Source organism: Amborella trichopoda, chromosome 10 (assembly GCF_054954075.1).
Source record: "Amborella trichopoda isolate Santa Cruz 75 chromosome 10, AtrichopodaSantaCruz75HAP2 v2.0, whole genome shotgun sequence".
Lineage (NCBI taxonomy): Eukaryota > Viridiplantae > Streptophyta > Magnoliopsida > Amborellales > Amborellaceae > Amborella > Amborella trichopoda.
In genome coordinates, this window is record NC_142345.1 from 39,630,028 (window position 1) to 39,649,247 (window position 19,220).

General features: G+C 37.4%; 1 protein-coding gene across 1 annotated transcript; it reads right to left on the reverse strand.

The window, feature by feature from the left end:
- Window positions 1–421: 421 nt before the first annotated feature.
- Window positions 422–17,612, reverse strand: PK3 (serine/threonine protein kinase 3). The gene is made up of 6 exons (XM_006844106.4): window positions 17,355–17,612; window positions 14,995–15,137; window positions 12,806–12,949; window positions 6,454–6,639; window positions 2,356–2,480; window positions 422–807 (listed from the first exon to the last, which is right to left on the reverse strand). The coding sequence occupies exons 1-6, from the start codon at window positions 17,545–17,547 to the stop codon at window positions 582–584; spliced, it is 1,017 nt and encodes a 338-aa protein (XP_006844169.1). The 5' UTR covers window positions 17,548–17,612; the 3' UTR covers window positions 422–581.
- Between the last annotated feature and the right edge of the window lie 1,608 nt (window positions 17,613–19,220).

A 19,220-nucleotide genomic window follows, 5' to 3' on the forward strand; every position in this document is an offset into this window, starting at 1 on the left:
CAAATAAAACCAAAGGGAACATTAAAAATGGGGTTACTGTCAGTGGTCCCATAAAGAAAAAGAGCGTAATGAACATTTTTCTTTTAAGATGGGGTTGAGAATATAAGAAAGCAAACATAGACTCGACCTAGTTGACTGAAGGGATCAGACAGGAGGGAAATTTTTACCATCTGGACATGCTACATGGTTGCATGGATGTGCATGCATGCCTTAATGTCTACACACATCAGGATGCAGGAGGGAAATTTTTACCATCTGGACATGCTACATGGTTGCATGGATGTGCATGCATGCCTTAATGTCTACACACATCAGGATGCTGCAAATGTCGCATGTAAATACTGTGTGATAGTGTGTGCGTGTTGATGGGTGTGGGTGCATGAGAGAGAGGGAGAGAGAGAGCAAAAGATGCAGAAGTTAATGGTACTCAAAGAATGCTCGCAAGCTATTAAAAGGAAAACCGAAACAAGAAAACTTAGATGCTACCTTAATAGCAGCTAGGATACTCTCTTGCTCAAATTCAATATGGCACCAAATGAGTTGCTTCATCATAACAAAATAAATAACATAACACAATTTGGTCACGTCGAATACTTTGCCAATAACTTGTCAACGTGAATGATCACATCCTCGATATGTGGCCGCATGGCAACTTGGGGTTGAAGCATCCATATGACAAACTGATGCAGAGCATCTGGGTATGGAGGATTCGGACCAGGAGGCCATTTTATTTGTCCATTCACAATAGCCAACTGTAGGCTCCCTCCAGATTCACCCAGTGCATATTCAAAAGGTGACATCCCATACCTGTAAAATGCAAACATGTATGTATGATGCTAACAATGATATTTTGAAGCAGTTAGATTTTCAGTTATTTGACATTCATCCACAAAGGTTGCGAGCGATGAATAACAGTTATTTCTTTTTATTGGATCAACTTGATAACAATAGTTTTTAACATTTGCATGACTAAAGAGTCCTCATGGATATTGATTGAAAGAATTAATTTCATGATAAAAGGAATAAAAAGTGTGTTTTAGTCATCATCATCTTAAGAAGCTGGATTTTGAGTTGTATTTGCTGTCATGTTTTGTCTAATCTCACAGTTTATATGAAAACAAGAATAGCTATGCTGTTTGATATTAGGAACCAAACAAAATTGCTCCATTGAAAACCAGATATTGATGAAAGCCATGATAGTGAGACTTGATTTTTTCTATCATGATGGTCAATTTACCTAAACATGGCAGGCCCACAAGGGCATGCATTGGATTTTAATGGATTTCCAACACCTCCCTCAATGTTGAAACCAAGATGCATTAGCAGGCCCTATAATGCTCATGCCTCCCTTTCGGTTTTTTTTTTTGGGGGGGGTGAATCAGTGGGGATTTGGGCCCCTACCCTTGGTGAAAATGGAGTTTGCGAGAAAATAGAGTTTGAGACTTCGCCATTGGGCTCAGGTGGTACTACCACCACAAACAAACCCAGCCCCAAAGTTGTTTCCTTATGTTCACCTTTTTTCACCATCTTTCGACATTTATCAATTACAACAAAGAAGTAAAAGACGAACTTCCCTATTAAATGATAGGGATATGATTTATTTTAATCCTCCGTTTTACTACCACTTAGCTTGCTGAACACCTCCAAACACTAACATGCCTTTTTCCATAATCACCTCTAAGCACTAACATGCCTTTTTCCATAATCACCAGAATATGGAAAATGGGCATCACCTCCATAGAAAGTGCACCAATATAAGCCTGATGATCATGTTGAGATGAGGCCTAACGTTGACCTAGGATGGACCAAAGATATTTCAAAGAGGTTAAGCTCATATTCCTGTCATAGACTAACAATTCTTTAATCAGGTACTCAACCTTTTGTCACTAAACATCACATGAATTGGGGATTTGGGAACCCATATTCCAAAGATGGTGGTTACTCATGAGAATCACGTTCTTGGCAGCAACTTAAATGAGGTCACTTATGGAGAAGGGTGAATCTACCACACAACACAAATCTCCTCAAAATAATCTTGGGCATGCCATCATCTACCTAGCCTAAACATTTTTAGAAACCCTAAGCACTCTTCCCTACACAGATTGTCTATATAGACCCAGTCTACTCCACCTCCCAAACTAACATGGCACACTTATGTACAGTTGGGGAAATGAACACCTAACCTTATCAATGGCACCCAATGCTTCTGATATATCCTAGAAAAATTCCTAAATCACTGGACATGTTTAATCAAAGTTTCTAAGAATGATAAGACAAGATAGAAAAGCCCAAAAAGACATTATGGCAAACAGAGTGATGCAAACAAAAGTTTCCAAATAAAATCAAATCTCTTACATTATTGCATAGAGAGTACACCCCAGTGCCCATATGTCTGTCCTCTCGTCAATGTCTGCATGGCTTGGACAATCCCATAACTCTGGGGCTCTGTAAGGTGCAGAACAATGCTCTGCTGCCCATTCCTACACATGCCACATAATGTTTATCTAACTATTTTTTATAAATACCAAATAACACATGTCACTGAGCTATACAAAAACGATTTAAAGCAAACCCAGCAGTGCAGCAATGCAGAACATCATACAACTAATTATGCCTGATTTACTAATTTATAACTAATAACCCATCCCCAGAGGCATGGAGCTGTGTCTCAAGTCTGGTGATTAGGTCAGGATCAAATCCAAGATGCACCCAGCATCAAAAGGGAGATACAGCAAAACGTTCTTGCATAATAAATTTTATACAGTAATACATATCCTGAGTGATGTCAGAAGAAATAAAAGCTCAGTAGGGATATAGCAGTTATCAGCAAGGACTTCGAAGAAAATGATATCTTCAAGTAGCAGAGCACTTTACTGTGATAAGCAACTTTTCCAAAAAAAAAACCCATTTTCACAAAAAGAACCCAACTAATACAGAATATATCTTAGAAGTTTCCAAGGCATGGACCAAGGCTTCTGAGTTCCTTTGACAAGCTTTGTATGGGATTGTGACAAATAATACATGCACATGTTTTGCTTACAATGGGTATTTTTTATCTCACATTGTAGATACCAATAACAAGGTTTGGAGAGTTTTATGTGGGAATGGAAGTACTTTTCACTTTTCTTATCGTTGGGGTTTGTGGCCTTTAAAGCCTTGAGAGCATGTAAAAATAGTAATATAGTGGATTATGCACTTCAGTGGTAGTCTATATTAGAATGACTGATATAGGGTTGGGCAGTCTATGGCCTAGGTCATGCAAAAAACCATTGCCCCCTAGGCACATGGACTTCTGTTGAAGGTTTCAAGAGGGTAATCCCTTGTTGAGGTCGAAGAGATGCCCGAGGATGATGTGTGTAGGCCAGGAGAGCTTCATGGTCTTTTGTGTGTAGTATGCCTATGAGTGAAGAACAAATCCTCAACAAAAGGCATGTACATTAGGCAGCGCATTCGGGGAAGCAGCCCTACAGACGGAGACCTGTACATAGAGAGAGTCCCCCTTGCATTATAATGATACGTGCATGTGACTTGCTCTTCAGGAAGGAACCTATAATCTACATACTAAGACCGTGGTTCCATTATTTAGTGGCTAGCTTTGACAGGCCAATCATGAACCCCTACATATGACTATGAGTAATGGGTTTGGTTGGGTTGGTTTGATAAGATAGTTGTGTATCACGAATTCCAGCACGGGTGGAGTGCCTTGACAGTCACTTTTCTTAACCCATTGGTACCAATCTACTTCCATAGCTATTTTTGAGCTTTTTTAGAAATTTTCAGAATTTCAAAAATATTATTTTCAGCTTGATTTACGCTCTTGTGATTTTTAAATATTTTTTAGAATTTTGTAAAAATTTATTTTCTTGCTTAAATCCCAAAAAGGGTAGTGTTGATATTTTTGCAACTTGTAGGGACATGGTCCTTGAGTGGGACCCACGTGGGAGGGCCAAGGGCTCAGCCTCCACAAAAGTGGGTACCATACGGCTGTGGGACGTGGGACCCACTTGGGCCACACATCACACACATGGGTAGGTCACCCCACTTGTTGAGAAAGTATTTCCACTTGCTTGGCAAACCTTCATAATCTTTCAGAATATTTTGTGGGAGAAAATTTAGATATGATTATGTATTTTGTGTTCGAGGAACTATTTAGTTATAATTTGAATATTTGACTTTGAATGGGATCTTCATGTGGACTTTGATTTTTAAAGATATTAGAAGTTATTTCTATGTGAGTAAGAGTCCAGATTTTATGGGGCTATAGAAGATCTAGTTCTACTCTAACTAGGAGTGAATATGGGTCAAAGATTAAGGGAATAAGGTTCCTAGATTCCTTCCTAACTATGATGGTTGATTTTAGGAATGGATGAATTTTTTTTTTTTCTCTTACCTCTATTTACCTGGGAATCCCAAGGTCAAACTGAATCCTATTTCTAAGAGGAATATCCTAGGGCCATTGAGGCCTATATAAAGAGAGGTCCACCCCTCATCCACTTCACCTTTGTTGTCAGACCTCTCTCTCTCTCTCTCTCTCTCTCTCTCTCTCTAAGGTGGCACGCACCACCAATAGAGACCTAGAGGTGGCTCATACCACCTATGGCACAGATAGGGGACGTTCGGACCTGTTTTGGTTAAGAGCTGGTGCCACATAACAGTATGCCCCAAAAGGTTTAAAAGGCCTAAGAAACCCTAGCTCTAGTAGCCCATGCCCTCAACCCTGTAATTGCATAGAGGGCATACCAGAGGTGCTTCCCAGTTTAGTGGATTTCGTAGACCTAAGTATTGAGTATGCCATCAGTTCGTTAATGGGGTGTCGGGTGTGATAACTGCTAATGGGGTAACCCTAGGCAAAGGTTCAGTAAGTCTTCCTAGATTTTTTGTATCAATTTATTTTAGTTCTTGATTCATATTTGTTTTAGAAGTCCTAATTATATTAAGAGTCCTATTTGGATAGGGATTTCTACTTGGAGTTCAACTCCTACTTGGATTAGAATTCCTAATTGTATTAGAATCATGTTATAAGTTTGAATTCAGTTTTTGAATAAGCTTTATTTTGATGGTAAGAATTTAAGAACCTTGATTGTAGTAGGTTTATTTTCTGTTTCTGCACTGCATTGTGGCAATTGTAAGCAGAAATTTCAGTTATTAATAAAGAAAAGAGAAAAGATATTTTGAATTTATTCAGTGGAATTCTACATAGCCACACCTTTCACTCTTTTCCATTCCTAGAGATGGACAGTTATCCCTAATTTTTATGTACTTTTTTTTTTAATACAAAGGCAGAGCCAGCTAACTTAACCTCTTGCTCCCCTTTTCACTCCCCCCGCCCAAAACAAAAAAAAAAATAAAAAAAAAAAAAGCTCCACTGGTGGCTCCACTGGTGGTCAATCAAAGTTGATGGTCCACCATACTACATGGGAAGCTTCTATTCACATTGAAAAAAAGACTCAAGTGTGTGCCTATTTCTAAACAGGAGCTACTCTAGGCAAACTAGGCAAAGAAAATGATTCCCAGAGAAAGTTTTGACAATCTTGTAACAAGTTTGATGACAAAAATCTGCAGAAAATAATGGCTTATAATTTTCTCTGATCAATTCATATTGTGCATGCCATAGAAAGATCATTTCAGTTAAATTTAATTGTGCTGTCACGGTTCAACAAGTTTGTCATTTGTCTTCCAATTTATCCATAATTTCCTGGGTTCAATGTTCATTTTCTATCCAGAGGAAAAAGGCCCAAGTGTTATTCATTGAGTTTGCACTTGAGGTTGCAGAACATTTAAGTCCTGAAGTTTTAAATATTATTGTATATCATAAAATTTGGTGTCAGATCACAATTGGTTATGTTATTGCAGTGCCAAAGCATGCATAGTATCATGAGTAGGGATGTCTGCCATAAATGATAATAGGCAAGGAGAAAAGGCACCCAAAAAACTTGATTATCCAACAAAGTCCAGGAACCAGGCTCTAGTAAATATGTAGTTGCCTTCTTGGTCATTTATAACAATTCTAAACCTTGTATGAATTTCATGAAGGTCCTCTCACAGTTATAAATTCCTGAACCAGAACTTGCTGTATTCACGGCTAATATCCATTGCTTCAGATTTCCCTACCATAGAAGGCTATAAATTTCAGAATTTGGTCTCGCATCATTGCTTCATTGGGGTTTGTACATACCAAATCTAATCAAACTTGAAAGATTGAAAGATGGAATCGCCATAAATCCAAGAAAAATTCAAAATAAATGGGAAAATTGATGTACAAATGAAAACTATCTATATTCTATCATTCCGTATCATTTTTTAATTTTTAGTCAGCAATCCAGTTCTTTTAATCACACCTTAGCATGAAGGTAAAGACTAAAAGGACATACCCTAGACATGCAGAGATTCATAAGTCAAAGGAACAGTAACTAAAAATAATCATGAGTACTATGTGTGTAAGAAATACAATACCTGTAACTGTAGAGCCTCAGACCGAGAGCGGATTTCCCTTTTCGCTGGCCCTGCACTGCCGAAGTCCATCAAAATTGCAAGAGGTGGCTGCCCTTTTCTGTTAGTTATCAAGACATTCCCAGGTTTGACATCATTATGTGCATAAGCAGGTTCAAAGTTGTGCATATGCTTCAGCCCTGCACATAGCTATTGCACAAACCTAAGTTAATCATAATGCTTCTCATACATAATAAACTATAAATAGAATCCCTACGTAAAAAAGTAATAGTTACGTGGAAGCCCAAGGACAAGGGGAATCAAAGCACTATGGAGGTTTTGGGAGCAGAACAGAGCCTATAAGTTGGAGACAATCCAGGTAAGTACGACCATGTCAATTAGGGAGAAGAGAGTTCGATAGATGGTCCAGGATATCTTAATGGTGACAGCACACCTTAGTCAACACACAGTTTTAGATTAAGGATAGTCTTAGGGTTGGTGATGATTGGTCTGATGTCTAGTGAACTGATGCTAGGTTGTAGGATTGAATCATAACCCTTGCTCATCTAATTTCCAGCCTAGAACCACTGCTTAGGGACATATTTTGATACGTGATGTCCCGTGTTCAAGTGTTTTCTTTTGAGAGGCAAGTTAGGGAGGGGAGATATTTAAATTGAGTCAGTTGTTGTGTTGTTTAAGCATTGTTTTAATCATGCTTTTAGGGTATATGGAGTGACCAGGAAGGGAAACAATGGTAGTATCTTTTCAGTAAAGCGTTATTCAATGTGCTACAATACGTGATCAGTGTTCACCATCTCAGCATGAATGAAACATCCATCTTTGGTGCAACAACTTCATAAATATTTCATAACTGATGCTTTAAATGGATAGTTAATCATGATAGAATGATATGACGTACATAGAAACCTACTCGAGTTCCAACCACCAAGATGAAAAAGGAAGAAAACAGCAATGAATCGTGTCAAAAACAGTGACTTACGACTAGGAAATAGCAAGTGCGAGTCTTGAGATGAATGCATATCTCTTAAGGTGTAGCAAAAAACTAGAAACTGAAATCACAGAAAGGCTTTGCAGAATTGGAAAGACCAAAGTAAGAAATTGTGCCATGCTTTCTAGATGGTTTATGAGACTCACCAACAACAACAATGGCATAGCAAAAGCTGAGAACATGGTTAAGAAAACCTTGTGGGTAGGGTGTGAAGATCCTGCTCCGGAACCTCGATCCCACGGTTCTTGCAAGGGATCTTGTAGGGACTCCGTTTGTAAAATTTTGGGATCTCGCTCCCAAAGAAAGGGTACCACGTTCCATCCATCAATGGAATCTTGTTCCATTTCGAATAGATCCTTGCTCCCATCAACTATGGTCCAAACTTTTGGTACATCAAAATCTTGGATTCCATGTTTGTGGGTTCTACTTTCATTAACGGATGATATTCGGTTAGAGATTGCCATTGTCCGAAGTTCCCATTATTTAGGAATCACAAGTTCCATGATGTTAAAATCTAGTCCCTTTTTTGCATAGCACGAAGTTCCACTATTTTAGATTCTTAATTTGAGTTACGCAAAGTCTAGAGTGACCCATTGTTTTATTAAGTCCTATTGTGTGAGCCATCCCTCTTAATTGTGAGAATATATATTTCATTTAAATGTTATATTTATGATCTCCTATTGTTTTAGAGTCTTAAATCTGAATATAGTTGTGAGATGAGAATATATGCTTTCATTTCAAGCTTTAAAAAGCTTCTTTTACATCAGTCAGAGAGAGAGAGAGAAAGAGAGAGTAGTTCATCTTGTCCTCTTGCCCTTCGAAGAGCCAAGCCTTAGAGAGACAATGGAAGCAAAGGAGGCTACATTTGAAGAAGATGACTCTTGAATGGTAGGATTCTGGATTGCCAGGGACTCAGAGGGAATAGTGCATACCAAACTTGAGTCATGCTGAAGTTGTAGTGGTCCTAAGAAAAATTGACATATAGAGATACATACATTGTTCAAAAAAGCGGACCGCCTAGCGCCTAGGCGGCTGCTTAGGCGGTCTAGAAGGCTTGAGCGAGCATCACTCAGGCCTAGGCGGCCAAACTAGGCGGCAGTCCCTGGGCGGCTAACTAGGCCGTATGGCACCCGCCTAGACGGGCACCCAACTCCCAGCCCTGGGCCTGCGCCCTGCCTAGGGGCGGAAATGAGTTTGTTTTTTTATTCTATTGAGTGTTTTTGAAAAATAAAAGCTTTTAAGGATGGGTTTTAGGTTCATTTGAAATCTAAACCCATAAGAACCCATTTTAGAGAGAAAGAAACCTCAAAAAAACTAGATTTTGTGATTTTCATTGGATCGAAGTATTTCTCAAAGTTACAAAAAATGGATCCAAACATCACCCGGGTAGATTAGATTTAATTTTGGAGTTTTTTCATCTTATTAGAGGGTGTTTTGAATATTTTAGCACCAGAAAACATCTCAGAGGTGGGAGCTTGGAGTTCAAGCAATCAAAGTAAGTGCAGAACTTTATTTTTTAAATTGCTTGTTTTATTTTGTGATGTCTTCTTCAGGATCCAGTTGAAGTGGAGATCCGGGTTGGAAATATGGATATAACCCGAATCCAAATAACAAAAATTGTATTAGAAGCAATTATTTTGAAAAAGATACAAAAATGGCATAAACAGGTTTAAGTAACATCTTGCCAGTATTAAGGGGGATGTTGCCCCTTGCAAAAATATTCTTGAAGCTATCAGAGAGGAGATTAAGCAATATATGAGTTCTGTAAAACAAAAACAGGAACAAAATCCTCGTCATTTGAATAGATCTATTTTTGGCTCTTCTAGAAGAAGTGATCTAGGTTGGAAGTATGGTCACAACCTGAAACCAAACGATAAAAATTGTATAAGGGGTAATTTTTGTGAAAAAAGATACCAATAGGGGTATTAATCGATTCAAGAAACATCTTGCCAGTATTAAAGGGAATGTTGCTTCTTGTAAAAAAGTTCATGAAGCCATTCAGGATGAGATTAGACAATTTCTGAATTTAGAAGAACAAAAAAAAGATGAAAATGAACCTTGTTCTACGGAAATATCTTCTCCAGGTTCTTTTAGAAGTGATGATCCGGGTTGGAAGTATGGTTATAACCCGAATCCGAATGACAAAAATCGTATTAAATGCAATTATTGTGGAAATGATACTAATGGGGGTATTTACAAGTTCAAAAAACGCCTTGTCGGTATTAAAGGGGATGTTGCCCCATGTAAAAATGTTCCTGAGGCTACCAGAGAGGAAATTATACAATATTTGAGTCCAGGGAAGCACAAAAAGATAGAAAAGGGTAGAGCAGCCAAGACTCCTAGAGTCTCATCTACACATAGTAAGAGGGAGGTAGAAGAAGAGGAAGAGGAAGATGCAGATTCAAATAAAACAGAGGAGGACGAGCGTTATATTGAAGAGGGAGATGACTCTAATGATGACGGCCACGAATCTGATGCAAAAAAAAAGTTATGAGGCTTACCCATTCCTTCTGATGATGATGATGATGACTGAAGAATGAAGAGTTGAAGACGCTTAAGTGCTTGACTCTTGGTGTTGACTGTTGACTGTTGGGTGTTGACTACTGTGTTCTAGACTGTATATTTTCTGAATTTCTGTATATTTTCTTTTTCTTATTTTTAGTTTCTACTTTCTAGTTTCTACTATCTAACTTTTGTGTGTATCATACTATCAGTGTATGCTTGTATGGTTTTATTGTTTTAGTATTGTATAAAAATATGGATTATGGTCATCTCTTCTCAACTTCTATCTTCTTCTTTTTTTTCAACCGGACCGCCCAGGTTCTGAGCGCCCGCCTAAGCAGCCGCCTAGGCACTGGGCAGCTTGGACCCCCGCGGCCTCCTGGATGTCGTCTAGCGCTTTTTGAAAGACTAGCTACATAATTAATCCATTGTTATTCACACAAAAATAAATAAATCCATTGTTAAGGGCGGGGGGCACTTGATAAGGGATACCTGGTGAATGGTACTTGCAGACCTCGGGCCAATCAGCTGAGGACCTTGATTCCTACACTTTAAGAATCTCGATATTAGAACAGGAAGAACCTCGTTATATGACATACTTAAACCTCGATTCCTTAACCAAGGAAACTCGCACTAACTCTACTTGTAACCTCTTTTTTTTTTTGTATAGTGGAGCTTAGATTCCTGCTAGTCAAAACATCGAACCCATTGACATCAAATCTCACTCCCATAAACCTAAGGATCTCACTCCTTGTCTTGTTCATTGTATGGATGACGATCCTAAGCCCAGGGAGCTTCCACTATAGGGCGGCTCGGTGAATCCCTTCTGATCCCGCTCTTGCTTCCAATAACTATGGTTGAGAAGGGAAATACAAGGGACTTTGTAGCTCCCTATAGAAAGGCAAGTGACAAAGAACTTCCCACAGATTGCAAATGACATTTCGAATAGGGATAATAAGATGTTGATCTTCATGAGGATAGAGATAAGGTTGCTATCTGGAGCCATGCACAAGTAGGCACTTGGAGGATGGAGAAATTAGTGAAGTTATGGATAGCTAATAGTCAGTGGTCACTTACGATTGATTAAAATGAAGTATATTTGCAAAAGTGGGAATGAACTTGTTAGTTTCAAGTGGGGAACCAATAGGAACACTTCCATGAAATTCATCTATCAGCTTATGGGAGAGGTATAGGATTTTCCCACGTCTGAGTGGTAGGGTGTAGTGTAGAAATCGTGCTTGGGCTTGAGTGGACCACTACGTCCTAAGTTCGATTAATACTGCTGAACTAACCGGAAAAAAAAGGAGCGGTAGAATGCAGTGCTTCCAGGACGATTCATTCCAATGTTGTCAAATTTGCTTCGCAGTCTTCTTCGATTTGGTGAGAAAAATGAAGCAATTCAGTGCTTCGACCGATTCGAGGGAAGACTTCGGACTTTTTTTTCATTTAATATAAATAATTTAGATATTTATATATAATAGATACAAATAATGAAATAAATAAATATATAAACAAAAAAAAAAAAAAAAAAAATTTTATATAGCTATTTCTTTTTCTGACTGAAGCAGACTTGAAGCAAACCCAAAGCAGACCCGAATTTGATCGAAGCAGCCCGAATCTGACCGAAGCAGCAGCACCAGGCTTCGCTTCTCTTTGGTTTATACCTAAATCCAAAGGCTTCGGCCTCTTCAGCTGAAGTGAAGCAAATTTTATAACATTGATTCATTATTTATTATATAGCATATGGGAAAATATTCAAGTACACATTACGCGCATGGGATAGGGAAGTTGGACCCAACATACCGTCTATGTTTGTCCAAGGACCCCTCAGGGAGGGGGGGGGGTGTTGGGGTTTGAGCTGCAGACCACTTTTATGGCCGCTCTTTACTTTTGGCAGAAACAGTTAACTCTAGAGCCCATGGAAGTATGGACAATGGATGTCAGATGAGTACCAGAATATTTTGAATGATTTTTTGCATCACTTATTCTAAAGCCAGATCAAACCAGATTGACTCCTACCTTTGTGAGTAAGTACCACTTAACTAGAAAAGAAATTATACTCTCAAAAGGCAGTACCAAACAACAGAATAAGGATTCAAACATTATTTGAAGAGGTGAGATTACAGGCATGTTAGGCACCAGTTTTGAATTGAGGTCAAAAGGAGAAGAACAATAGATTCACATCAATCGCAACATGTAATGAGAACCTGTTCTCAGAGGAGCGCCTAGTAATGGCTAAGGGGTTCAATGATAATTGGCAGTTCTAATTTCTAAAGGTAATACTGCACCATTGTGTTATGGAGGAGTAATCAAAGATAATGATAGAAAATCTCTGAAATGCTATGGTCGTTCTTTTCAGAGTGGAATACACAAGAGAGGAAGCTCTAGTGCCATTAGTTGAACCCAAATTTGTAGGCATTTAGTGAATATATTATTACCAAGGCTGACACTTTTGATTTTAGTAAGATGACAAAGCAAAGGAACTCCTTGTCTGCTGAGTTAAGAGTGGAATAATTTTTATAGATTAAATTCTTTTACGGTAATATACATAAATCATGTCCCAGGGTTGTTCTATTATTCACTGGTCGGTCAAAGTAGATTGGGAGGTTTTGAAGGTGTCATAGTTTTTTGCAGCCATGAGCTATATGGAAATAACCATGCTCCTACTTTTGCATAAATGAAATTAGATAATGATCAAGGAGAAAAATTCATGATGCAAATATAATAGCAGAAAACTAGAAATACTTTGTTATTTAATCAAATGCATGCCCACATACCTGCCAGTGCGCCATTACAAGAAAATGATGGATACAACAATGCTTTCTGAAAATCATATTTTTCCAACAATAATTAGAAGCAGCTCACCTGTTGAAATATTTGAAGAACAGTAAGAGTCGGAAAGAATTCCTTTTTTTCTTTCATAGCTTTGGCCCTGTCTAGCAAAGTTCCATCCAGATGAACAGGAAATAACAGGTATGCTTCATGATTCCATGATCCTTCTTGTGTACCCTGAGCCAATAAGGAAAATGAGCATGCACTTAATCAGCAAGATAATCGATATAACCTGTATATCAATCGAACTTATCACACTACCAAAATGACTACAGGTAACTCTTTAAAGATTCTGTGATGCACTAAACATGCTGGCATGTCAAAAGATATTTCTTCCAATAAAATAGCCACATGCACAGACGCAGACACACCGTGTGCGTGTGACAGAGAGAGAGGGAGAAAGGGAGGGAAGGATTTGGGGAGGGGGGGGGAGAGAGAGAGAGAGAGAGGACTCAAAGTTAAGATAAATTTTGTTGTGGTGCTGTTTACATCATAACCACTAAACAAACAAGCTAAACCCTGAAATATTTCGATATGACGAAATTCTTAAAAGTCAAACTGGTTGGCAACTGGAGTTACAGAGAGAGAAAGTTGATCGATGGAAGTAGGAAGTGTGCTTGTCTTCTTTCATTTTGTTTTTTGGAGAGGGATGGCAAAAGAAGAGTGAATTTCAAAGAGGAATCCGAACATTTAAGGCATAACAACTACATAGGTGTCACAAAGAGGGGCTTGAGGATGGATTAATGTCCAGGAAGAATCACAAACAACAGGTTTTCTGATGCATAAAAAGCAGTGTTCAAAAACCCAGCAGAGTCAAATCGGACTCGGCCAAGTTACTCAGCCTTGGCACCCTGCAAGCCAAGTATGAATGCACAAAATGAGGGACTGGGGTACCTGTACAGTTCTCGGGCGAGTACTGTAGTGACTTGCCAGAAGTACTATAGAACACTGGCAAACTCATCCAAGTTCTACAATACTTTCTGAGTACTGTTCAATGGTAAGTTTAAAAGGGGGGCTTTTTTTTTTTTTTTGTGGGGGAGGGTTCGGGGGGCGTTTGGTTGGGTGGGGTGTTCCTTTATTTCTTCAATTTAGAGCTTTAGGGTTGCCCATTTGAGCAAAATTTCATGCTTAGGTAGTTTTTAACCTGATCTAGCTGCTAGAATCAATGTAATTGAGATACAAACACCGGATTTGAGAGATTTTGAGATCGTATAAATTAGCCAAGTTTTTGGCCTATTTTGAAAAGTGTGATTTCCTCACAATCGATGGTCAATATTTGACAAAATTAAGTACCAAGCGTATTTTTGTGTTCTCAATCCAACCATGGACTTGATTCACAAAAAGAAACAAAAAAATAGAAAAGAAGAGTTTTAGTAATATTCATCCAAAATTTTCTAGAGTTCGGAGCTCGAAACCCAAAATTGAGAATGGGGCTTTGATTCGGCTGTATGAGGAAGTTTTAACAAGGATTTGGGGCATCAATTTGCACTGAGTGCAAATATAGGGGAATCGGCCTCAAAATATTAAATATGTTTCATGTTTTCAATTTAAATTAATTATTTTTTTACTAATTCAAATATGATTGATTTATAATTTATTTTATATATAACTTTATTGTTTATAATTTATTATTTTTTAGTTTTTTATATTTTCCATTTTTTACAAGCCAATAACATCGAATTTTTTCTTATTTCTTGTTTTATACAGATTTTTTATGAATATTTTTTGGATTTTATAATTTTTCTTTGTTAAAAATTTTCGTATTTTTATTTTTCTCATTTTGTTTGGGCTTGTTTTTGGACTCGGGGAGGACTCAGGTGAGTCCATTTGAATTTGCCTGGGTTAATCCACAAGCACACGGGCCGAGGCCTGTGTCCAAGCCATGTAATTGAACAATGGTAAAAAAGAGAAATTAAAAGCATAAACTTTAACATACTCATCAGAAAATAAAAAACATGGAAATTTACCATTTATGACAAAAGAACAGCACAAACAAAATTGATTAGTTTGGCCCTCATGGACGTGTATGGTAGGAAATAGCATATAACAATGAATAGAAAAGTACTACATATAAATTATCATTTCACGTATGCCTGAAAATAGAAAGTCAAATGGCTAGAACAAATTTAAACTAGTTTGATTTAGAATAACCGATATCATAGATGTGCACCACTATCCATAATGTAAGATGCAGAACCAAACTAAACCAGAAGAAGGACAACCTTGACAGCAATGATGGCATGATCCAGAAGAGGAAGCAAATTGGGGTGACTAAAAAGTGATGAGACTCGAATCTCCTGCCTCACCAACTCTAACTGCTCTGGTGTCTGAATCAGGACCTTCTTCACTGCATACATTCCATTATCTGCATCAATTTCATGATTTGAAGAAGTCAGCGAAGTCAGAAGACTTGAATAAGGTATGAGGGTAGGGTAAATTCTTAGTAGCAATCAGAATAAAAGAGTTTGCATCCACAAGACAAAAAGTCCAGATTAAGAATAATTTAACCATTTCAATTTTGAAGCAAGATGTGTTGGTCTAAACTATCAAGTTTTCCAACTGTGTTTACGAATATGCTAAGACTAGCATGAATTATTAACAGCAATATCCAATACACATGAGAAGAGATTGTGCATGTCATCATTGACCTTCATTAGGTCACAAATAAAATACTGAACAACAAAATTTTAAGAAGTACAAGACAAAGAATAAAAACACCATATATGAGACATTAATATCCAAATTGCATTTGCAAATGGAATCTTTCTCCTACATATTGATATATATGATAGATGCCCATAACTTTGCAAAAGGCGCCATTCTACTGGAACAGAGATGTGCCATTTGGCCATTTTCTAGGCCTCAAACTCCTTCCTCTGATCAATATCAACTACAGACAATAAAAAATGGAATTGAACAAAATTGAAGCAGTGTAATATTTCCTATGAAGTATTAAATCCTATTAAGTAGTCAATACTGAGTTAATAAATTGTTAAGCTGAAACTGTTAATAAATTATTTAAAATAAAAAAAAGAGAAAAAAAAGAAAAAGATAGGCAGACATTTATGTTTTGGCCAAAGTTGCCTCAGGAGAATTTTAAACCTAACTCTTGTATAATGTTCATAACACAAAATCTTGCTACAGATAGCCTTCAAATAAGGAAACTAGTCTCTAAATTTATTTTGTACTGTATAGTAAAGAAGCCTTCAAAAAATTTCATGAGACCTTTAGCAGGTTCGACCAGATATTTTCAGTACCTGAGAAGAATATTTCCAGGCATGGGATAATTATTTCCTTTTTTTATTTCATCTAGATTTTTTTTCTTTATTTAGCAATGATCTCAAACTTTCCAGTGATACTGTTTCAATTATTCTCTCCAAATTCTTAACTCTCGCACGCAATGCAGGCACAGTTACCTCCAAAACCAGCTGACAGGGTTAATGTTGTACCAGGCCCAAGTTCTGGTATACTGTGTATGTCAGTGCTTAAAAACTCAAAGTTGGCGACGAACTCAGTGAATGCTGGAACTGATTCAATTAGCCTAGACAAATAACTTGGAAAAAGTCCGAAATTTTTCAAATCCTTTTGTGAAGAATCTAAACATATCAAAGTGTTTGTAGAAGAAACTGAACCCAGGTTGTGACCTGATTCATACCACAAAATATGAACACATTAGCAGAGACATTGTACTTGTCAGATCAACATAAAAGGTTGTATATAAAGAAAAACTTGCTGCACACCAAGCTTTTCATTTATAGACTCACCCACTGGATGAATCAAGTGGATGCTGGTGAGTTTATCACACTCTAAACGAGTTTCTATTCTCTGGGGACTATCATGAACTCAAATAGAAATGTGTAAAATTACAGGAAACCAATGGAATTTTTCCAAATTCCCGCTCAATAATAGGGAATTCCAATCTCCCACTCAGATAATTTGATTCAAACAATATATTAACAAAATAAAAGATAATTCTCAATTCACTCTGCGAACAGCTTGGCACATCGGAATATACACTGTTCCAGTCAATTACATCGGAGCTGACAAGCAAATTTATTAATAGACAGTTTTTTTTTTTCTATTAGACATAAATAGATAAGTTTCTTCTCCTGATCCCAAAAACGCTATATGACCCAATTCAAAATGCCCCAGATCCAACCTCACTGAATCCACACTAAACGTTTCCCAACCACAGTATTAGCACACAAATACACAATTATGACAATGAAGTGGTATTAGTCCAAATAAATATCATTCAATATGATTGGCCTTTCATATTTCTAATAAATCCAATGCTCCCCAACATGGAGAAAATTCTCACAAAGTCCCAGAAAAAAAAAATACAAATGAAATTATGAGAAAGGAAGACACCCACTTTTGCCAATCAACAAAACATACACAATTCACAGCCCATAAACCAAAAAAGATATTAAGATACAAAATATTACCAAAATACAAAAGAATCAGCTCAAACCAAATAAAAGCGGAGGAAGAGGAACAAAACAAACCCCACAAAGCACAGTAAACCATCACAAATCTATAAAAATACGATTAGTTTGAAGGGTCATAAGATCCAACTAACCAGAAATATGAGATGGGTCCTTTAGTTTCTTGACAGAGCCCTCGGCCACGACCTCCTTGACCAAATAAACAAAGGCAAAACCCCCTTCCCCCAATTGCCTGATAATCCTATACCTGTTCTCATTGATCCACACATCCCCGCCTCCATTAACAGCATCATACAAGGCATTCAGGCCTGAAAAAGAGCACCCCATTTCCCAGGACGTGCTTTCTCTTCCTAAACTCTAAACACTAAACTCTAAACCATCATCTGAGATCTACAGAGACAACTCTCCAATCTTAATCACCATTAATGAGTCACTCATTGATTGGGCCCTTTAAGAGTACGCTTCTCATAGCTGCACAAGTTCCCTGAATAAGAAGCTTGTCACATGAGAGAGAAACATAGCCTACATCAATTATATAATTTTAGAGTGAGAAAGCTGATAAGTGTAAGAAAGCAAGTTTTAATGAAAAAATTACAAAAAAAAAAACCCAACTGGAGCCTCCGTATGCAACTTATCTTCAAAGTTCAAACTAACTTTTCTGTCTTTTTTTCGCCAAAAACATTCTTTTCTAAATAATACCCCCTAAATAAAAAAATAAAAAAACTAAATTGCCCTAAAAATTTTACCCACGCCTCTCTATCCTCTTTTCCTTGTTTTTCTTCAAAACTGAGGTCGGGTTGTCAAAACAAGAGGTCCCTCTCTCAGCTTTCCTTTGGTTTTCTTCAAAATTGCGGTCCGGCATTCAAAGCAAGCAGTCCGCCAATTTTCGTTCAAGTCAAAACTGCAATCCGGCAAAACAGACACGTGATTCGGCACTTTCGTTTCGGTCAAAACAGTGGTCCAACAAATTGAACAAGCGGTCCGACAAAATAGACATGCGCTCTGACACTTTTGTTTCTAGACAAAGGTACGGTCCGGCAAATTGAACAAGCTACCCAGCACATTTTTTTTGGATACAATGCAGTCCGGTAGAGAATGAATACAATCCAGCATGTTTTTTTAGTTAAATGGGGTCCGACAATTGGCTTGTGACAGTCTGGCATGTAGTTTTTTCTATGGTACATATGCCTATGTGAATGTCCAGTCAAAATTAATTTTTTTTTTTATGAAAAAAAACATTTTCATTTAAAAAAAAATGTGCCTTTTTGTTGTGGAGGTATTTTCTGCGTAAGTATATTTTGAAAAAAAAAAATGAGAGAAACTTTTGTGTTGAGAAAGTTGCATAAGAAGTGTCTTATTGGGGGTTTTATATAATTTTCCCCTCCACTCAACTGGAAAAATCTCTCTCTCTCTCGCTCTAAACTCATAGGCCTCGGAGCCACTCTTTGTCAGAAACTATAAGAGCATAAAACATACTATGATTGTGACCGGAACAAGACTAGTTTTTGCCACATGTATACTATGCTCCTTCCGAGAGTATAGTTCACTTCTACTCCCTCCGCCAAAAGACTTATTTAGGAGGACTTTTTTAATATGAAATTTTGGAAACCACTTAGAAATTATTAAAATTAAAATTACTGTTTCATAACACTTAAAACTTACTTTTTAAAAATTGGACAGTCTCTATTCAATCTGGAGACATATATCTTTCAAGTGAGAGATGGTACAATGAGGGATTCTTTTATTTTGAGGTTAATCTATGGGTTGAAGAGCTTACATCCTAAAATTTGGGGTCCTAAAATTGATTTGAAGTCGGATCTTACATAAAGGTGTAGATGAATATTCTACTCCTACAGGACTAAAATATCTTTTGGCTAAACATAAACCCAGATAAAATAATTAATTTGTGGTCCAAGGAGCATTGGAAGGTTCCTTTACCATCATCGATCCTACCACAATAAATCTGGAAAATGACCGGCCAAAATTTAATAACATGAAAT